Source organism: Bombina bombina, chromosome 5 (assembly GCF_027579735.1).
Source record: "Bombina bombina isolate aBomBom1 chromosome 5, aBomBom1.pri, whole genome shotgun sequence".
Lineage (NCBI taxonomy): Eukaryota > Metazoa > Chordata > Amphibia > Anura > Bombinatoridae > Bombina > Bombina bombina.
Window position 1 is genome coordinate 1,084,852,145 of NC_069503.1, and position 23,322 is coordinate 1,084,875,466.

At 40.3% G+C, this 23,322-nt stretch overlaps 1 protein-coding gene across 4 annotated transcripts in view; it reads left to right on the forward strand.

Annotated features, from left to right (window-relative positions):
* The window catches only part of PHF20L1 (PHD finger protein 20 like 1), a 584,626-nt gene that overhangs the window by 423,793 nt on the left and 137,511 nt on the right, over nucleotides 1-23,322 (forward strand). For all 4 annotated transcript variants that reach the window (XM_053715368.1, XM_053715369.1, XM_053715370.1 and 1 more), the window contains 2 exons: nucleotides 8,032-8,131; nucleotides 9,915-10,110. In XM_053715368.1, the coding sequence (XP_053571343.1) occupies nucleotides 8,032-8,131; nucleotides 9,915-10,110 (296 nt within the window). The remainder of the gene's footprint in view (nucleotides 1-8,031; nucleotides 8,132-9,914; nucleotides 10,111-23,322) is intronic.

The window sequence follows — 23,322 nt, forward strand, 5'->3', positions numbered from 1 at the left end:
AAAGGATAATATAAGTGGGAGAAAGAGGCTATTTAAAAACAATCTAAGGGATCTGGGAGGGGTGGGGGGGTTGGTCTTTGGGGGGGTAAGCTACACTACAGAAAAGGGAAGAAAAAAAAGCACAATTTTTTTCTAAACAGCTGGCAGTACCCAAGATGGCGCCCATGAAGGTAGAGTGGGAGGGTTAGAGAACTGTTTGGTGGGGGATCAGTGAGGTTGGGGGCTAAGGGGGGGATCCTACACAGCAGCATATGTAAATATGCTTTAAAAAAAAACACACACAAAAACCCCCAAATATTATTATTTATTTTAGTACTGGAGACTTTCTGTCAGTACTTAAGATGGCGGGGACAATTGTGGGGTGGGGGAGGGAAGAGAGCTGTTTGGGAGGGATCAGGGGGTCTGAGGTTTCAGGTGGGAGGCTGATATCTACACTAAAGCTAAACTTAGCCCTACAAGCTACCTAATTAACCCCTTCACTGCTAGCCATAATACACATGTGATGCACAGCAGCATTTAGCTGCCTTCTAATTACCAAAAAGCAACGCCAAAGCCATATATGTCTGCTATTTCTGAACAAAGGGGATCCCAGAGAAGCATTTACAATCATTTGTGCCATAATTGCACAAGCTGTTTGTACATAATTTTAGTGAGAAACCTAAAGTTTGTGAAAAAGGGAACTTTTTTTTTTATTTGATCGCATTTGGCGGTGAAATGGTGGCATGAAATATATCAAAATGGGCCTAGATCAATACTTTGGGTTTTCTAATACACTACACTAAAGCTAAAATTAACTCTACAAGCTCCCTAATTAATCCCTGCACTGCTGGGCATAATACACGTGTGGTGCGCAGCGGAATTTAGCGGCCTTCTAATTACCAAAAAGCAAAGCCAAAGTCATATATGTCTGCTATTTCTGAACAAAGGGGATCCCAGAGAAGAATTTACAACCATTTATGCCATAATTGCACAAGCTGTTTGTAAACAATTTCAGTGAGAAACCGAAAGTTTGTGAAAAAGTGAATGATTTTTTGTATTTGATCGCATTTGGAAGTGAAATGGTGGCATGAAATATACCAAAATGGGCCTAGATCAATACTTTGGGATGTCTTCTAAATATATATATATATATATATATACATGTCAAGGGATATTCAGGGATTCCTGAAAGATATCAGTGTTCCAATGTAACTAGCGCTAATTTTGAAAAAAAAAAGTGGTTTGAAAATAGCAAAGGGCTACTTGTATTTATGGCCCTATAACTTGCAAAAAAAGCAAAGAACATGTAAACATTGGGTATTTCTAAACTCAGAACAAAATTTAGAAACTATTTAGCATGGGTTTTGTTTGGTGCTTGTAGATGTGTAACAGATTTTGGGGGACAAAGTTAGAAAAGGTGTGTTTTTTTCAATTTTTTCCTCATATTTTATAATTTCTTTCATGTAATTAGCAAGAGTCCATGAGCTAGTGACGTATGGGATATACATTCCTACCAGGAGGGGCAAAGTTTCCCAAACCTCAAAATGCCTATAAATACACCCCTCACCCCACCCACAAATCAGTTTTACAAACTTTGCCTCCTATGGAGGTGGTGAAGTAAGTTTGTGCTAGATTCTACGTTGATATGCGCTCCGCAGCAGGTTGGAGCCCGGTTTTCCTCTCAGCGTGCAGTGAATGTCAGAGGGATGTGAGGAGAGTATTGCCTGTTTGAATTCAATGATCTCCTTCTACGGGGTCTATTTCATGGGTTCTCTGTTATCGGTCGTAGAGATTCATCTCTTACCTCCCTTTTCAGATCGATGATATACTCTTATATATACCATTACCTCTGCTGATTCTCGTTTCAGTATTGGTTTGGCTTTCTACAACATGTAGATGAGTGTCCTGGGGTAAGTAAGTCTTATTTTCTGTGACACTCTAAAGCTATGGTTGGGCACTTTTTTATAAAGTTCTAAATATATGTATTCAAACATTTATTTGCCTTGACTCAGGATGTTCAACATTTCCTTATTTCAGACAGTCAGTTTCATATTTGGGATAATGCATTTGAATATATCATTTTTATCTTACCTTAAAATTTGTTTTTTTTCCCTGTGGGCTGTTAGGCTCGCGGGGGCTGAAAATGCTTCATTTTATTGCGTCATTCTTGGCGCGGACTTTCTTGGCGCGAAATTTTTTTTTCTATTTCCGGCGTCATACGTGTCGCCGGAAGTTGCGTCATTTTTGACGTTTTTCGCGCCAAGAATGTCGGCGTTCCGGATGTGGCGTAATTTTTGGCGCTAATAGCATTTAGGCGCCAAATATTGTGGGCGTCAAATTTGTCTCCACTTTATTTAAGTCTCATTATTTGTTGCTTCTGGTTGCTAGAAGCTTGTTCACTGGCATTTTTTCCCATTCCTGAAACTGTCATTTAAGGAATTTGATCAATTTTGCTTTATATGTTGTTTTTTCTATTACATATTGCAAGATGTCCCACGTTGCAACTGAGTCAGAAGATACTACTGGAAAATCGCTGCCTGGTGCTGGAACTACCAAAGCTAAGTGTATCTGCTGTAAACTTTTGGTAGTTGTTCCTCCAGCTGTTGTTTGTATTAAATGTCATGACAAACTTGTTAATGCAGAAAATATTTCCTTTAGTAAAGTACCATTACCTGTTGCAGTTCCATCAACATCTAATGTTCAGCGTGTTCCTGATAACATAAGAGATTTTGTTTCTGAATCCATTAAGAAGGCTATGTCTGTTATTCCTCCTTCTGGTAAACATAAAAAGTCTTTTAAAACTTCTCTTTATACAGATGAATTTTTAAATGAACATCATCATTCTGATTCTAATGATTCTTCTGATACAGAGGATTCTGTCTCAGAGGTTGATGCTGATAAATCGTCATATTTATTTAAAATGGAATTTATCCGTTCTTTACTTAAAGAAGTCCTAATTGCATTAGAAATTGAGGATTCTGGTCCTCTTGATACTAAATCTAAACGTTTAGACAAGGTCTTTAGATCTCCTGTGGTTATTCCAGAAGTTTTTCCTGTTCCTGGTGCTATTTCTGAAGTAATTTCCAGAGAATGGAATAATTTGGGTAATTCATTTACTCCTTCTAAACGTTTTAAGCAATTATATCCTGTACCGTCCGACAGATTAGAGTTTTGGGACAAAATCCCTAAAGTTGATGGGGCTATTTCTACCCTTGCTAAACGTACTACTATTCCTACGTCAGATGGTACTTCCTTTAAGGATCCTTTAGATAGGAAAATTGAATCCTTTCTAAGAAAAGCTTATCTGTGTTCAGGTAATCTTCTTAGACCTGCTATATCATTGGCTGATGTTGCTGCAGCTTCAACTTTTTGGTTGGAAACTTTAGCGCAACAAGTAACAGATCATGATTCTCATAATATTATTATTCTTCTTCAACATGCTAATAATTTATCTGTGATGCCATTTTTGATATTATCAGAGTTGATGTCAGGTTTATGTCTCTAGCTATTTTAGCTAGAAGAGCTTTATGGCTTAAAACTTGGAATGCTGATATGTCTTCTAAATCAACTCTACTTTCCCTTTCTTTCCAGGGTAATAAATTATTTGGTTCTCAGTTGGATTCTATTATCTCAACTGTTACTGGTGGGAAAGGAACTTTTTTACCACAGGATAAAAAATCTAAAGGTAAAAACAGGGCTAATAATAGTTTTCGTTCCTTTCTTTTCAACAAAGAACAAAATCCTGATCCTTCATCCTCAGGAGCAGTTTCAGTTTGGAAACCATCTCCAGTCTGGAATAAATCCAAGCCTTCTAGAAAAGCAAAGCCAGCTTCTAAGTCCACATGAAGGTGCGGCCCTCATTCCAGCTCAGCTGGTAGGGGGCAGATTACGTTTTTTCAAAGAAATTTGGATCAATTCTGTTCACAATCTTTGGATTCAGAACATTGTTTCAGAAGGGTACAGAATTGGTTTCAAGATAAGACCTCCTGCAAAGAGATTTTTTCTTTCCCGTGTCCCAGTAAACTCAGTGAAAGCTCAAGCATTTCTGAAATGTGTTTCAGATCTAGAGTTGGCTGGAGTAATTATGCCAGTTCCAGTTTTGGAACAGGGGCTGGGGTTTTATTCGAATCTCTTCATTGTACCCAAGAAGGAGAATTCCTTCAGACCAGTTCTGGATCTAAAAATATTGAATCGTTATGTAAGGATACCAACATTCAAAATGGTAACTGTAAGGACTATATTGCCTTTTGTTCAGCAAGGGCATTATATGTCTACAATAGATTTACAGGATGCATATCTGCATATTCCGATTCATCCAGCTCACTATCAGTTCCTGAGATTCTCTTTCCTGGACAAGCATTACCAGTTTGTGGCTCTGCCATTTGGCCTAGCTACAGCTCCAAGAATTTTTACAAAGGTTCTCGGTGCCCTTCTGTCTGTAATCAGAGAACAGGGTATTGTGGTATTTCCTTATTTGGACGATATCTTGGTACTTGCTCAGTCTTCACATTTAGCAGAATCTCATACGAATCGACTTGTGTTGTTTCTTCAAGATCATGGTTGGAGGATCAATTCACTAAAAAGTTCATTGATTCCTCAGACAAGGGTAACCTTTTTAGGGTTCCAGATAGATTCAGTGTCCATGACTCTATCTTTGACAGACAAGAGACGTCTAAAATTGATTTCAGCTTGTCGAAACCTTCAGTCACAATCATTCCCTTCGGTAGCCTTATGCATGGAAATTCTAGGTCTTATGACTGCTGCATCGGACGTGATCCCCTTTGCTCGTTTTCACATGCGACCTCTTCAGCTCTGTATGCAGAATCAATGGTGCAGGGATTACACAAAGATATCTCAATTAATATCTTTAAAACCGATTGTCCGACATTCTCTGACGTGGTGGACAGATCACCATCGTTTAATTCAGGGGGCTTCTTTTGTTCTTCTGACCTGGACTATAATCTCAACAGATGCAAGTCTTACAGGTTGGGGAGCTGTGTGGGGGTATCTGACGGCACAAGGGGTTTGGGAATCTCAGGAGGTGAGATTACCGATCAATATTTTGGAACTCTGTGCAATTTTCAAAGCTCTTCAGTCTTGGCCTCTTCTGAAGAGAGAGTCGTTCATTTGTTTTCAGACAGACAATGTCACAACTGTGGCATACATCAATCATCAAGGAGGGACTCACAGTCCTCTGGCTATGAAAGAAGTATCTCGAATTCTGGTTTGGGCGGAATCCAGCTCCTGTCTAATCTCTGCGGTTCATATCCCAGGTATAGACAATTGGGAAGCGGATTATCTCAGTCGCCAAACGTTGCATCCGGGCGAATGGTCTCTTCACCCAGAGGTATTTCTTCAGATTGTTCAAATGTGGGAACTCCCAGAAATAGATCTGATGGCTTCTCATCTAAACAAGAAACTTCCCAGGTATCTGTCCAGATCCCGGGATCCTCAGGCGGAGGCAGTGGATGCATTATCACTTCCTTGGGAGTATCATCCTGCCTATATCTTTCCGCCTCTAGTTCTTCTTCCAAGAGTAATCTCCAAGATTCTGAAGGAATGCTCGTTTGTTCTGCTGGTAGCTCCAGCATGGCCTCACAGGTTTTGGTATGCGGATCTTGTCCTGATGGCCTCTTGCCAGCCGTGGACTCTTCCGTTAAGACCAGACCTTCTGTCACAAGGTCCTTTCTTCCATCAGGATCTCAAAGCCTTAAATTTAAAGGTATGGAGATTGAACGCTTGATTCTTAGTCAAAGAGGTTTCTCTGACTCTGTGATTAATACTATGTTACAGGCTCGTAAATCTGTATCTAGAGAGAGATATTATAGAGTCTGGAAGACTTATATTTCTTGGTGTCTTTCTCATCATTTTTCCTGGCATTCTTTTAGATTTCCGAGAATTTTACAGTTTCTTCAGGATGGTTTAGATAAAGGTTTGTCCGCAAGTTCCTTGAAAGGACAAATCTCTGCTCTTTCTGTTCTTTTTCACAGAAAGATTGCTAATCTTCCTGATATTCATTGTTTTGTACAAGCTTTGGTTCGTATAAAACCTGTCATTAAGTCAATTTCTCCTCCTTGGAGTTTGAATTTGGTTCTGAGGGCTCTTCAAGCTCCTCCTTTTGAACCCATGCATTCATTGGACATTAAATTTCTTTCTTGGAAAGTTTTGTTCCTTTTGGCCATCTCTTCTGCCAGAAGAGTCTCTGAATTATCTGCTCTTTCTTGTGAGTCTCCTTTTCTGATTTTTCATCAGGATAAGGCGGTGTTGCGAACTTCTTTTGAATTTTTACCTAAGGTTGTGAATTCCAACAACATTAGTAGATAAATTGTGGTTCCTTCATTATGTCCTAATCCTAAGAATTCTAAGGAGAAATCGTTGCATTCTTTGGATGTTGTTAGAGCTTTGAAATATTATGTTGAGGCTACTAAGTCTTTCCGTAAGACTTCTAGTCTATTTGTCATCTTTTCCGGTTCTAGGAAAGGTCAGAAAGCTTCTGCCATTTCTTTGGCATCTTGGTTGAAATCCTTAATTCACCATGCTTATGTCGAGTCGGGTAAAACTCCGCCTCAAAGGATTACAGCTCATTCTACTAGGTCAGTTTCTACTTCCTGGGCGTTTAGGAATGAGGCTTCGGTTGATCAGATTTGCAAAGCAGCAACTTGGTCCTCTTTGCATACTTTTACTAAATTCTACCATTTTGATGTGTTTTCTTCGTCTGAAGCAGTTTTTGGTAGAAAAGTACTTCAGGCAGCGGTTTCAGTTTGAATCTTCTGCTTATGTTTTCATTAAACTTTATTTTGGGTGTGGATTATTTTCAGCAGGAATTGGCTGTCTTTATTTTATCCCTCCCTCTCTAGTGACTCTTGCGTGGAAAGATCCACATCTTGGGTAGTCATTATCCCATACGTCACTAGCTCATGGACTCTTGCTAATTACATGAAAGAAAACATAATTTATGTAAGAACTTACCTGATAAATTCATTTCTTTCATATTAGCAAGAGTCCATGAGGCCCACCCTTTTTGTGGTGGTTATGATTTTTTTGTATAAAGCACAACTATTCCAATTCCTTATTTTATATGCTTTCACACTTTTTTTATCACCCCACTTCTTGGCTATTCGTTAAACTGATTTGTGGGTGTGGTGAGGGGTGTATTTATAGGCATTTTGAGGTTTGGGAAACTTTGCCCCTCCTGGTAGGAATGTATATCCCATACGTCACTAGCTCATGGACTCTTGCTAATATGAAAGAAAGGAATTTATCAGGTAAGTTCTTACAGAAATTATGTTTTTTTTATAGTAAATTAAAAGATATGATGAAAATAATGGTATCTTTATAAAGTCCATTTAATGGCGAGAAAAACGGTATATAATATGTTTGGGTACAGTAAATGAGTAAGAGGGAAAATTACAGCTAAACACAAACGCTGCAAAAATGTAAAAATAGCCTTGGTCCCAAACAGACAGAAAATGGGAAAGTGCTGTAGTCATTAAGGGGTTAAAGGGACACTAACCCCAATTTTTTTTTCTTTAATGATTCAGATAGAGCATGCAATTTTAATCAACTTTCTAATTTACTCCTATTATTAATTTTTCTTCATTCTCTTGCTATCTTTATTTGAAAAGCAGGAATGTAACGCTTAGGAACCGAGCGATCTTTGGCTCAGTATCTGGGTGGCGCTTGCTTGATTGGTGGCTAAAAGTAGCCACCAATAAGCAAGCTCTATCCAGGGTGCTGAACCTAAAATGGGCTGGCTCCTATGGTTTACATTCCTGCTTTTCAAATAAAAATAGCAAGAGAATGAAGAAAAATTAATAATAGGAGTAAATTAGAAAGTTGCTTACAATTGCATGCTCTATCTGAATCATTAAAGAAACGATTTGGGTTTATTATCCCTTTATGCGTAAATTATTTAATACTGTCTTTATGATTTTTAAAGCTTTTTTATGACTTTATAATTAAAAAAAATAAATAAATTATAAGGGTGCTCATTAGGATTGTCGTTCAGAGAGCACACACAAGTTGTTCTAACCTTCTTCATTTTTACTTTAGTGTGAAGAATGCCTGTGCTGGCAGCATAGTGTTTGTATGGGCCTATTGGAAGATAGCATTCCTGAGCAATACACCTGCTATGTTTGCAGTGACCCACCAGGTAACTGAATGCTCTAAAATGATTTGTTAAGTCAGAATATTTATTAATTACTTTGTTTCTAATATAAATAAATTATCCATTTAATGGGTAGGCTTTAAATGCACATATATATTTTTTTATACTGCTTTAAGGACTATCTGGATGTATAGACACTAAACATTGTTCTACATTTTAAGAACCATGCTGATTTGTATACACTTGTTCACTAAGGATTGGCTCTTGTTTTATGGGTATGGATTTAAATGTGTGTTTTTTTATGCAGTTTTTTTTCGCTTGACAAAGGGATGGGAGCCCCAAAACGTTGCCATGATTAAAGGGATATGAAACCCAATTTTTTTCTTTCATGATTCAGATAGAGCATGCCATTTTAAGCAACTTTCTAATTTACTCCTATTATCGAATTTTCTTCGTTCTCTTGGTATCTTTATTTTTAAAAGCAGGAATGTAAGCTTAGGAGCCGGACTATTTTTGGTTCAGACCTGGGTAGCACTTGCTGTTTGGTGGCTACATGTGTGTGTACCCACGGTGCTGAACCAAAAATTGTCTGGCTCTTAAATTTACATTCCTTCTTTTTCAAATAAAGATACCAAGAGAATGAAGAAAAAAATGATAATTGGAGTAAATTAGAAAGTTGCTTAAAATTGCCTGCTCTATCTGAATCATGAAAGAAAAATCTTGGGGTTTCATATCCCTATAAGCATAAAAAAAAGTTCTGACTTTTGTCCTATACTTTGGAGTGCAACTGCATTTTGTTGTTTTGCATTCATCTTGGGGTCTGGCGAAGACTTGTTAAGTTGGCACCCATTGAATAATAAGTTTGGTAACTATATTTTGTGAAGGAGTGCAGGTCCATACAGAACTTTGTATGACAAACATATGTTGTCACCCTGGGTTGTCCCCTTCCTACGCAGATTCTAAATGGCTTTTATGGTGTTCTGGGCTATAAAAAATGATTGAGCTCCCCAAAATAAGCACTACAGTGGGATTAGAGACCTTACTTTCAAAAGCATGATCTGGCAATGGTAGTATCCATAAATCCTGACAGAACCATATAACCATATGGAACAACATCAAGGGGGATGCATATACCCTACTTGTGCCCCCACAATGCATAGAAAAACTTGATACCCCTTAGTTGCAAGCAGCAGGCAGTCCTGTTCTTTCAAATGATAGTAATAATTATAACCTGGCAGTAACTGCCAGACTCATTATGTTGTCCAATTGATATCAGGACTCATACAGTAGATCCATGTTTGTCTGAACTGATAAAAAATAAGAATCAAAATAAATGGACTAAAATGTAGTAAAAAAATATGCGGTTTTGTGAATTTCCACCCATCTAGAAAAATCTGAATTTTGTGTAATTTTAAATATATCTAATATTTTTATTATTAGATATTTTATGCCTGGGAAGGTGAACTGATGCTAACGTTGGGACAATAAGGTTTTCATTTGAAATATTTAGGAAATAATGACCCCCAAGCTGCCATTATGTATACCGTTAAATATTACCCAAAAATGTTATAATATATCTACAGTTATTTTATAACACTTCTTGGTTTGCTGAAAAAATTAGATATCATTTGTATGGGTACCTCACAGGAAAAAAGTTTAACTTTATGTGTAAATGCAATTAGGACCAAACAACTGAAATCCACTATAGCTAAGAGATGTGAAAATGTCTTGGCAGCAAAGGGAATAATATGCCACATTTTACATCTTTCATTGTTGCTGAAACACAGCAATTTTATAATTAATGACTGATTTTGACTTGCCTTTGTAGGTCAGAGATGGAATGCAAAGTGCCATTATGATAAGGATTGGTTTAATAATGGGCGAATGTGTGGCCTGTCCTTTATCAATGAAAACTACTCCTATTTAAATGCCAAAAAAATTGTATCCACTCATCGTCTATTAGCTGATGTATATGGAGTGACAAAGGTATTGCATGGTCTGCAGTTGAAGTTCGGTATATTAAAGTAAGTTCCCTGTCTTTTTGGTATATTTAATTTGATATTATATGTTCATACCATACTGTAAAATTTTGATGCTGCAGAAGTTCTGCATGTTTGCCTTGCGTGGTAAAACGAATTGTACCTTATTTTTGTCACACATTATTGGTTATAAATAAATATTTAAAAAAAAAAAAAAGTAAGTTCCTTTTGTTATACTCAACTATGCCACAGCATTGTTCAAAACAAATTAGTTGAAAAAGTACTTTCAATATATAATTATACAGTTTATACTCTAGTTGAAGTGATGGTAAATGTAAATGTTTTAGAATAGATATGTAGATAGTGTGTATAAAATATATTCAAATCGCTGTATTCTTTTTTTTCTCCAACATAGGTGTGTCCGGTCCACGGCGTCATCCTTACTTGTGGGATATTCTCTTCCCCAACAGGAAATGGCAAAGAGCCCAGCAAAGCTGGTCACATGATCCCTCCTAGGCTCCGCCTTCCCCAGTCATTCTCTTTGCCGTTGTACAGGCAACATCTCCACGGAGATGGCTTAGAGTTTTTTAGTGTTTAACTGTAGTTTTTATGGAAAATTGGGAAGCGGATTTTCTGAGTCGTCAGACATTTCATCCGGGGGAGTGGGAACTCCATCCGGAAATCTTTGCCCAAATTACTCAATTGTGGGGCATTCCAGACATGGATCTGATGGCCTCTCGTCAGAACTTCAAGGTTCCTTGCTACGGGTCCAGATCCAGGGATCCCAAGGCGACTCTAGTAGATGCACTAGTAGCACCTTGGACCTTCAAACTAGCTTATGTATTCCCGCCGTTTCCTCTCATCCCCAGGCTGGTAGCCAGGATCAATCAGGAGAGGGCATCGGTGATCTTGATAGCTCCTGCGTGGCCACGCAGGACTTGGTATGCAGACCTGGTGAATATGTCATCGGCTCCACCATGGAAGCTACCTTTGAGACGAGACCTTCTTGTTCAAGGTCCGTTCGAACATCCGAATCTGGTCTCACTCCAACTGACTGCTTGGAGATTGAACGCTTGATCTTATCAAAGCGAGGGTTCTCAGATTCTGTCATTGATACTCTTGTTCAGGCCAGAAAGCCTGTAACTAGAAAAATTTACCACAAAATATGGAAAATATATATCTGTTGGTGTGAATCTAAAGGATTCCCTTGGGACAAGGTAAAAATTCCTAAGATTCTATCCTTTCTTCAAGAAGGTTTGGAGAAAGGATTATCAGCAAGTTCCTTGAAGGGACAGATTTCTGCCTTGTCTGTGTTACTTCACAAAAAGCTGGCAGCTGTGCCAGATGTTCAAGCCTTTGTTCAGGCTCTGGTTAGAATCAAGCCTGTTTACAAACCTTTGACTCCTCCTTGGAGTCTCAATTTAGTTCTTTCAGTTCTTCAGGGGGTTCCGTTTGAACCCTTACATTCCGTTGATATTAAGTTATTATCTTGGAAAGTTTTGTTTTTGGTTGCAATTTCTTCTGCTAGAAGAGTTTCAGAATTATCTGCTCTGCAGTGTTCTCCTCCTTATCTGGTGTTCCATGCAGATAAGGTGGTTTTACGTACTAAACCTGGTTTTCTTCCGAAAGTTGTTTCCAACAAAAACATTAACCAGGAGATAGTCGTGCCTTCTTTGTGTCCGAATCCAGTTTCAAAGAAGGAACGTTTGTTGCACAATTTGGATGTTGTTCGTGCTCTAAAATTCTATTTAGATGCTACTAAGGATTTTAGACAAACATCTTCCTTGTTTGTTGTTTATTCTGGTAAAAGGAGAGGTCAAAAAGCAACTTCTACCTCTCTCTCTTTTTGGATTAAAAGCATCATCAGATTGGCTTATGAGACTGCCGGACGGCAGCCTCCTGAAAGAATCACAGCTCATTCCACTAGGGCTGTGGCTTCCACATGGGCCTTCAAGAACGAGGCTTCTGTTGATCAGATATGTAAGGCAGCGACTTGGTCTTCACTGCACACTTTTACTAAATTTTACAAGTTTGATACTTTTGCTTCTTCCGAGGCTATTTTTGGGAGAAAGGTTTTGCAAGCCGTGGTGCCTTCCATCTAGGTGACCTGATTTGCTCCCTCCCTTCATCCGTGTCCTAAAGCTTTGGTATTGGTTCCCACAAGTAAGGATGACGCCGTGGACCGGACACACCTATGTTGGAGAAAACAGAATTTATGTTTACCTGATAAATTACTTTCTCCAACGGTGTGTCCGGTCCACGGCCCGCCCTGGTTTTTTAATCAGGTCTGATAATTTATTTTCTTTAACTACAGTCACCACGGTATCATATGGTTTCTCCTATGCAAATATTCCTCCTTTACGTCGGTCGAATGACTGGGGAAGGCGGAGCCTAGGAGGGATCATGTGACCAGCTTTGCTGGGCTCTTTGCCATTTCCTGTTGGGGAAGAGAATATCCCACAAGTAAGGATGACGCCGTGGACCGGACACACCGTTGGAGAAAGTAATTTATCAGGTAAACATAAATTCTGTTTTTTTTTTATTACATCACTAAGTTCTAAAATTTAAATTGTTCTTTCTTAATCATTACAAGTCCTTCCTCCACTTACCTTTGATTTCCTAATTTTTCCTATGTGTGATGTAGAGAGCAGCTCCTCCCGCTCTCTACGTAGGCTGCATTGCACTCTCCCAAGCTCTCCTTTCTATGCCTGTGCAAATGTCTGCAATCAGCTCCAATGTAAACAATGAATCATGTTTGCGAGAGCGTGATTCCCCTGCATGAACAAACCTATGTTTTGGGTAATTTAAAAAAATATTAATTTTGATAAATTAAATGGCAATATTTAATTGGACTCTGTATCACTGATGATGTTTGATTGGAATCCCTTCTCACAGTGCGCATGTGTGGTTTGTGCTCGAGCAGCGAGGACCTGGCTATATGATGGAAATTAGTGCATATGCATCACAAAACAATGTTTTTTTTTTTATTTTCTTAAATGCCATGTGGGGAACGATTTCATTGGCCAAAGGTGAAAACAGCAGAAAATAAAATGCGGCAAGACTGCGGGTATATTTGAAAAAGTTGTCAATGGATAACATTTAAAAAATGTATCGAACTATAGAAATGATGAATTAAAGTCTTATTTATTTTACAAGCTTGTTTAAACACTTGTTTGCACTGATCCTAAATTTACCATCACTTTAAAGGATTACTTTCTGTTATAATTTTTAAGCTAAACAACTAACATATTAAAGTTAATAAACATTAATTAAAACCTACTGACCTATATTTCTCTTGTAAGGTGTATCCAGTCCACGGATCATCCATTACTTGTGGGATATTCTCATTCCCAACAGGAAGTTGCAAGAGGACACCCACAGCAGAGCTGTAATATAGCTCCTCCCCTAACTGTCATAGCCAGTCATTCTCTTGCAACTCTCAACAAGCAAGGACGTTGTAGGAGAGAGTGGTTAAATATAGCTAGTTTATTTTCTTCAATCAAAAGTTTGTTATTTTTAAATAGTACCAGAGTTGTGCTATTTTATCTCAGGCAGTAAATAGAAGAAGAATCTGCCTGAGGTTTCTATGATCTTAGCAGGTTGTAACTAAGATCCATTGCTATTCTCACACATGTCTGAGGGGATTACACAGATGAGGTAACTTCAGCGAGAGAATGGCGTGCAGTTTATTCTGCTATCAGGTATGTGCAGTTATAATTTTTTCTAGAGATGGAAAACACTAGAAAATGCTGCTGATACCGGATTAATGTAAGTTAAGCCTGAATACAGTGATTTAATAACGACTGGTATCATGCTTACTCCCAGGGGTAATACCCTTATGATATTTACAATATAAAACGTTTGCTGGCATGTTTAATCGTTTTTATATATGCTTTGGTGATAAAACTTTATTGGGGCCTAGTTTTTTCCACATGGCTGGCTTAAATTTTGACTAGAAACAATTTCCACTGTAGTATAAAAGTTACAGTTGGTGCAGTTAAAATTACAAACTGTGACATCCAGCTTCCCTCAAAGGCCCTCTGAATGCTATAGGACATCTCTAAAGGGCCCAAAGGCTTTCCAAAGTCGTTTATTGGTGAAGGTAGGGCCACAGCTTGCTGTGGCAGTTGGTTGTGACTGTTAAAAAACGTCTATTTCGTTTTTTTGATCCGTTTTTTGAACTAAGGGGTTAATTATCAATTTGCAAGTGGGTGCAATGCTCTGTTAGCCTATTATACACACTGTAAAAATTTCGTTTGATTTACTGCATTTTTTCACTGTTCTTCAAATTCTGACAAAATTTGTTTCTCTTAAAGGCACAGTACCGTTTTTTATATTTGCTTGTTAACTTGATTTAAAGTGTTTTCCAAGCTTGCTAGTCTCATTGCTATTCTGTATAAACATGTCTGACATAGAAGAAACTCCTTGTTTATTATGTCTAAAAGCCATGGTGGAACCCCCTCTTAGAATGTGTACCAAATGTACTGATTTCATTTTATGCAATAAAGATCATTTTCTGTCTTTAAAAAATGTATCACCAGAGGAATCTGACGAGGGGGAAGTTATGCCGACTAACTTTCCCCACGTGTCAGACCCTTTGACTCCCGCTTAAGGGACTCACGCTCAAATGGCGCCAAGTACATCTAGGGCGCCCATAGCGTTTACGTTACAAGACATGGCGGCAGTCATGGATAATACACTGTCAGCAGTATTAGCCAGACTACCTGAACTTAGAGGTAAGCGAGATAGCTCTGGGGTTAGACAAAATGCAGAGCATACTGACGCTTTAAGAACCATGTCTGATACTGCCTCACAATATGCAGAAGCTGAGGAAAGAGTGCTTCAGTCAGTGGGTGATGTTAATGACTCAGGAAAGATACCTGATTCTAATATTTCTACATTTAAATTTAAGCTTGAACACCTCCGCGTGTTGCTTAGGGAGGTTTTAGCTGCTCTGAATGACTGTGATACCATTGCAGTGCCAGAGAAATTGTGTAGACTGGATAAATACTTTGCAGTGCCGGTGTGTACTGATGTTTTTCCAAATACCTAAAAGGTTTACAGAAATTATTAATAAGGAATGGGATAGACCAGGTGTGCCGTTCTCTTCCCCTCCTATTTTTAGAAAAATGTTTCCAATAGACGTCACCACATGGGACTTATGGCAGACAGTCCCTAAGGTGGAGGGAGCAGTTTCTACTCTAGTAAAGCGTACTACTATCCCTGTCGAGGACAGTTGTGTTTTTTTTTAGATCCAATGGATAAAAAATTAGAGGTTACCTTAAGAAAATATTTATTCAACAAGGTTTTATCCTACAGCCCCTTGCATGCATTGCCCCTGTCACTGCTGCTGCGGCGTACTGGTTTGAGTCTCTGGAAGAGGCTTTACAGGTAGCGACTCCATTGGATGACATACTTGGCATACTTAGAGCACTTAAGCTAGCCAATTCTTTTATTCTGATGCCATTGTTCATTTGACTAAACTAACGGCTAAGAATTCTGGTTTTGCTATACAGGCGAGCAGAGCGCTATGGCTTAGATCATGGTCAGCTGACGTGACTTCAAAATCTAAGCTACTTAACATTCCCTTCAAGGGGCAGACCCTATTCGGGCCTGGTTGAAGGAGATTATTGCTGATATCACTGGAGGAAAAGGTCATGCCCTTCCTCAGGACAGGTCCAAATCTAGGGCCAAACAGTCTAATTTTCGTGCCTTTCAAAACTTCAAGGCAGGTGCGGCATCAACTTCCTCTAATAATAAACAAGAGGGAACTTTTGCTCAATCCAAGACGGTCTGGAGACCAAACCTGACATGGATAAAAGGTAAGCAGGTAAAAAAGCCTGCTGCTGCCTCTAAGACAGCATGAAGGAACGGCCCCCTATCCAGGAACGGATCTAGTAGGGGGCAGACTTTCACTCTTTGCCCAGGCGTGGGCAAGAGATGTTCAGGATTCCTGGGCGTTGGAAATTATATCCCAGGGATATCTTCTGGACTTCAAAGCTTCACCCCCAAAAGGGAGATTTCACCTTTCACAATTATCTGCACACCAGATAAAGAGAGAGGCATTCTTACACTGTGTACGAGTCCTCCTAGTTATGGGAGTGATCCATCCAGTTCCAAAGGAGAAACAGGGACAGGGTTTTTACTCAAATCTGTTTGTGGTTCCCAAAAAAGAGGGAACCTTCAGACCAATTTTGGATCTAAAGATTTTAAACAAATTCCTCAAAGTTCCGTTGTTCAAGATGGAAACTATTCGTACCATCCTACCACTGATCCAGGAGGGTCAAAATATGACTACAGTGGATCTAAAGGATGCTTATCTTCACATTCCGATACACAAAGATCATCATCGGTTTCTCAGGTTTGCCTTTTAAGACAGGCATTACCAGCTGTAGCTCTTCCCTTGGGATTAGCTACAGCCCCAAGAATCTTTACAAAGGTTCTAGGGTCACTTATGGCGGTCCTAAGGCCGCGGGGCATAGCAGTAGCCCCTTATTTAGACGACATCCTGATACAGGCGTCAAACTTCCAAATTCTCATACGGACGTAGTACTGGCATTTCTGTGGTCGCATGGGTGGAAAGTGAATGAGGAAAAGAGTTCTCTATCCCCACTCACAAGAGTTTCCTTTCTAGGGACTCTGATAGATTCTGTAGAAATGAAAATTCACCTGACGGAGTCCAGGTTATCAAAGCTTCTAAATTCCTGCCGGGTTTTTCATTCCATTCCGCGCCCTTCGGTGGTTCAGTGTATGGAAGTAATCGGCTTAATGGTAGCGGCAATGGACATAGTGCCGTTTGCACGCTTACATCTCAGACCGCTGCAACTATGCATGCTCAGTCAGTGGAGCGGGGATTACACAGATTTGTCCCCTCAACTGAATCTGGACCAAGAGACCAGGGATTCTCTTCTCTGGTGGCTATCTCGGGTCCATCTGTCCAAAGGTATGACCTTTCGCAGGCCAGATTGGACAATTGTTACGACAGATGCCAGCCTTCTAGGTTGGGGTGCAGTCTGGAACTCCCTGAAGGCTCAGGGATTGTGGACTCAGGAGGAGTCTCTCCTTCCATTAAATATTCTGGAAATAAGAGTGATATTCAAGGCTCTTCAGGCTTGACCTCAGTTAGCAACTCTGAGGTACATCAGATTTCAGTCGGACAACATCACGACTGTAGCTTACATCAACCATCAAGGGGGAACGAGAAGTTCCCTAGAGATGTTGGAAGTTTCAAAAATAATTCACTGGGCAGAGATTCACTCTTGCCACCTATCAGCTATCCATATCCCAGATGTAGAGCACTGGGAGGCGGATTTTCTAAGTTGTCAGACTTTTCATCCGGGAGAGTGGGAACTCCATCCGGAGGCATTTGCACAACTGATTCATCGTTGGGGCAAACCAGAACTGGATCTCAAGGCGTCTCGCCAGAACGCCAAGCTTCCGTGTAACGGATCCAGGTCCAGGGATCCCAAGGCGACACTGATAGATGCTCTAGCAGCGCCCTGGTCTTTCAACCTGGCTTATGTGTTTCCACCGTTTTCTCTGCTCCCTCGACTGATTGCCAAGATCAAGCAGGAGAGAGCATCAGTGATTCTGATAGCACCTGCGTGGCCACGCAGGACCTGGTATGCAGATCTAGTGGACATGTCATCCTTTCCACCATGGTCTCTGCCTCTGAAACAGGACCTTCTACTTCAGGGTCCTTTCAACCATCCAAATCTAATTTCTCTGAGGCTGACTGCCTGGAGATTGAACGCTTGATTTTATCAAAGCGTGGCTTCTCCGAGTCAGTTATTGATACCTTAATACAGGCACGAAAGCCTGTCACCAGGAAAATTTACCATAAGGTATGGCGTAGATATCTTTATTGGTGTGAATCCAAGGGTTACTCATGGAGTAAGGTCAGGATTGCTAGGATATTATCTTTTCTCCAAGAAGGTTTGGAAAAAGGATTGTCAGCTATTTAAGCGTCTGGCAGATGTTCCAGACGTTCAGGCATTTTGTCAGGCTTTAGTTAGAATCAAGCCTGTGTTTAAACCTGTTGCTCCACCATGGAGCTTAAACTTGGTTCTTAAGGTTCTTCAAGGAGTTCCGTTTGAACCTCTTCATTCCATAGATATCAAGCTTTTATCTTGGAAAGTTCTTTTTTTGGTAGCTATTTCCTCGGCTCGTAGAGTCTCCAAGCTATCTGCCTTACAATGTGATTCTCCTTATCTGATTTTTCATACTGATAAGGTAGTCCTGCGTACCAAACCTGGGTTCTTACCTAAGGTGGTATCTAACAAGAATATCAATCAAGAGATTGTTGTTCCATCCTTGTGTTACACAATTTGGACGTGGTCCGTGCTTTAAAGTTTTACTTACAAGCTACTAAAGATTTTCGTCAAACATCTGCTTTGTTTGTTGTCTACTCTGGACAGAGGAGAGGTCAAAAGGCTTCGGCAACCTCTTTTTCTTTTTGACTAAGAAGCTTAATCCGCTTAGCCTATGAGACTGCTGGACAGCAACCTCCTGAAAGGATTACAGCTCATTCCACTAGAGCTGTGGCTTCCACTTTGGCCTTTAAAAATGAGGCTTCTTTTGATCAGATTTGCAAGGCGACGACTTGGTCTTCGCTTCATATTTTTTCAAAATTTTACAAATTTGATACTTTTGCTTCTTCGGAGGCTATATTTGGGAGAAAGGTATTACGGGCAGTGGTTCCTTCCATTTAAGTTCCTGCCTTGTCCCTCCCTTCATCCGTGTACTTTAGCTTTGGTATTGGTATCCCACAAGTAATGGATGATCCGTGTACTGGATACACTTAACAAGAGAAAACATAATTTATGCTTACCTGATAAATTTATTTCTCTTGTAGTGTACCCAGTCCACAGCCCGCCCTGTCCTTTTCAGTCAGGTCTAAATTTGAATTAAACTACAGTCACCACTGCACCCTATGGTTTCTCCTTTCTCGGCTTGTTTCGGTCGAATGACTGGATATGGCAGTGAGGGGAGGAGCTATATAGCAGCTCTGCTGTGGGTGATCCTTTCAACTTCCTGTTGGGAAGGAGAATATCCCACAAGTAATGGATGATCCGTGGACTGGATACACTACAAGAGAAATAAATTTATCAGGTAAGCAAAAATTACTTAAGGCACCCCAGCTATGGTTTGGCACTTTATGTATTTATATAAAGTTCTAAATATATGTATTGTACTTATATTTGCCTTGAGTCAAGTTCATGTATTTCCTTTCTTCAGACTGTCAGTTTCATATTTGGGGAAAAAAACATTTTAATAATTTTTTTTCTTACCTGGGGTTTAGTCTTTTCTCTTGTTAAGTGTAGTCAGTCCACGGGTCATCCATTACTTATGGGATTATATCTCCTTCCCAACAGGAAGTTGCAAGAGGATCACCCAAGCAGAGTTGCTATATAGCTCCTCCCCTCACATGTCATATCCAGTCATTCTCTTGCAACTCAACATAGATAGGTCGTTGTGAGAGGTCTGTGGTGTTTTTTAAACTTAGTTTATGTCTTCAATCAAAAGTTTGTTATTTTAAATGGCACCGGAGTGTGCTGTTTGTTCTCAGGCAGTATTAGAAGAAGAATCTACCTGCGTTTTCTATGATCTTAGCAGAAGTAACTAAGATCCACTGGCTGTTTCTCGCACATTCTGAGGAGTGAGGTAACTTCAGAAAGGGGAATAGCATGCGGGGCCCCCCTGCAAACGAGGTATGTGCAGTAAATTATTTTTCTAAGGAATGGAATTGACTAGAAAATACTGCTGTTACCAATGTAATGTAAGTACAGCCTTGAATGCAGTGATAGCGACTGGTATTAGGCTGATGAGTGTACGTGCACTGAAGTATTTTTCTAGGGAATGGAATTTGTCTAAGAAAATACTGTTAATGCTGAAGTAATGTTTGAGCCTTAACTGCAGTAAAAGCGACTGGTAGCAGGCTTATTAATAACACTTCATAATCTTTTAACGTTTAAAACGTTTACTGGCATGTTAATCGTTTTTTGTGAGGTACTTGGTGATAAAACGTATTGGGGCATGATTTTTCCACATGGCTAACGTTTTATTCTGCATAGAAACAGTTAACTGAGATTTCCCACTGTTGTAATATGAGTGGGAGGGGTCTATTTTAGCGCTTTTTTGCGCAGTAAAAATTCAGTCACAGTCTTCCTACTTCATACTCCATGATGTCCCTAGAGAGCTCAGGGGTCTTCAAAATTCATTTTGAGGGAGGTAATCAGTCACAGCAGACCTGTGACAGTGTGTTTGACTGTGATAAAAACGTTATTTGTTAAAATGATATCCGTTTTTGGGTATTAGGGGTTAATCATCCATTTGCTGGTGGGTGCAATCCTTTGCTAATTTAATACATTTACTGTGAAATTTTGGTTGCTATAACTGATTTGGTTCATTGTTATTTCAACTGTGACAGCTTTTTGTGCTTCTTAAAGGCGCAGTAGCGTTTTTTATATTGCTTGTAAATTTATTTGAAAGTATTTTCCAAGCTTGCTAGTCTCATTGCTAGTCTGTTTAAACATGTCTGACACAGATGAATCTACGTGTTCACTATGTTTGAAGGCCAATGTGGAGCCCCATAGAAATTTGTGTACTAAATGCATTGATGTCACTTTAAATAAAAGTCAATCTTTACATGTAAAGAAATTATCACCAGACAACGAGGGGGAAGTTATGCCGACTAACTCTCCTCACGTGTCAGTACCTTCGCCTCCCGCTCAGGAGGTGCGTGATATTGTGGCGCCAAGTACATCAGAGAGGCCCATACAAATCACTTTGCAAGACATGGCTACTGTTATGACCGAGGTATTATCTAAATTGCCAGAATTAAGAGGCAAGCGCGATTGCTCGGGGTTAAGGACAGAACGCGCTGATGATGGGAGAGCTATGTCTGATACTGCGTCACAATTTGCAGAACATGGGGACGGAGAGCTTCATTCTGTGGGTGACGGATCTGATCCAGGGAGACTGGATTCAGAGATTTCTAATTTTAAATTTAAGCTTGAAAACCTCTGCGTACTACTAGGGGAGGTATTAGCAGCTCTGAATGATTGTAACACGGTTGCAATTCCAGAGAAATTATGTAGGCTGCATAGATACTATGCGGTACCGGTGTGTACTGAAGTTTTTCCTATACCAAAGAGGCTTACAGAGATTATTAGCAAGGAGTGGGATAGGCCCGGTGTGCCCTTTTCCCCCCCTCCTATATTTAGGAAAATGTTTCCAATAGACGCCACCACACGGGACTTATGGCAGACGGTCCCTAAGGTGGAGGGAGCAGTTTCTACTTTGGCTAAGCGTACCACTATCCCGGTGGAGGATAGTTGTGCTTTTTCAGATCCAATGGATAAAAAATTAGAAGGTTACCTTAAGAAAATTTTTGTTCAACAAGTTTTTATCTTACAGCCCCTTGCATGCATTGCGCCTGTCACTGCTGCTGCGGTATTCTGGTTTGAGTCTCTGGAAGAGGCCATTCGCACAGCTCCATTGGATGAGATTATGAACAAGCTTAAAGCACTTAAGCTAGCTAACGCATTTGTTTCTGATGCTGTTGTACATTTAACCAAATTAACGGCTAAGAACTCTGGTTTCGCCATTCAAGCGCGCAGAGCGCTTTGGCTTAAATCATGGTCAGCTGACGTGACTTCTAAATCTAAATTGCTTAATATTCCTTTCAAAGGGCAGACCTTGTTCAGGCCCGGCTTGAAAGAAATTATTGCTGACATTACTGGGGGTAAGGGTCATACTCTTCCTCAGGACAAGGCCAAATCAAAGGCCAAACAGTCTAATTTTCGTGCCTTTCGTAACTTCAAGGCAGGAGCAACATCAACTTCCTCCGCTCCAAAACAGGAAGGAACTGTTGCTCGTTACAGACAGGGCTGGAAAGCTAACCAGTCCTGGAACAAGGGCAAGCAGGCCAGAAAACCTGCTTCTGCCCCTAAGACAGCATGAAGAGAGGGCCCCCTATCCGGAAATGGATCTAGTGGGGGGCAGACTATCTCTCTTCGCCTAGGCTTGGGCAAGAGATATCCAGGATCCCTGGGCGTTGGAGATCATATCTCAGGGATACCTTCTGGACTTCAAAGCTTCTCCTCCACAAGGGAGATTTCATCTTTCAAGGTTATCAGCAAACCAAATAAAGAAAGAGGCGTTTCTACGCTGTGTACAAGACCTCTTATTAATGGGGGTGATCCACCCAGTTCCGCGGACGGAACAAGGGCAAGGATTTTACTCAAATCTGTTTGTGGTCCCCAAGAAAGAGGGAACCTTCAGACCAATCTTGGACCTAAAGATCTTAAACAAATTCCTAAGAGTTCCATCATTCAAAATGGAAACTATTCGAACCATCCTACCCATGATCCAAGAGGGTCAATACATGACCACAGTGGACTTAAAGGATGCCTACCTTCACATACTGATTCACAAAGATCATTATCGGTACCTAAGATTTGCCTTTCTAGACAGGCATTACCAGTTTGTAGCTCTTCCTTTCGGGCTAGCTACGGCCCCGAGAATCTTTACAAAGGTTCTTGGCTCTCTTCTGGCGGTACTAAGACCGCGAGGCATAGCGGTGGCTCCGTACCTAGACGACATTCTGATACAAGCGTCAAGTTTTCAAATTGCCAAGTCTCACACAGAGATAGTTCTGGCATTTCTGAGGTCGCATGGGTGGAAGGTGAACGTGGAAAAGAGTTCTCTATTACCACTCACAAGGGTTCCCTTCCTAGGGACTCTTATAGATTCTATAGAGATGAAAATTTACCTGACGGAGTCCAGGCTATTAAAGCTTCAAAATACTTGCCGTGCCCTTCATTCCATTCCACACCCGTCAGTAGCTCAGTGCATGGAAGTAATCGGCTTAATGGTTGCGGCAATAGACATAGTACCATTTGCGCGCCTGCATCTCAGACCACTGCAATTGTGCATGCTCAGTCAGTGGAATGGGGATTACTCAGATTTGTCCCCTTTACTAAATCTGGATCAAGAGACCAGAGATTCTCTCCTATGGTGGCTTTCTCTGCCCCATCTGTCCAAGGGGATGACCTTTCGCAGGCCAGATTGGACGATTTTTACAACAGACCCCAGCCTTCTAGGTTGGGGCGCAGTCTGGAATTCCCTGAAGGCTCAGGGATCATGGACTCAGGAGGAGAAACTCCTCCCAATAAATATTCTGGAGTTAAGAGCAATATTCAGTGCTCTTCTAGCTTGGCCTCAGTTAGCAACTCTGAGGTTCATCAGATTTCA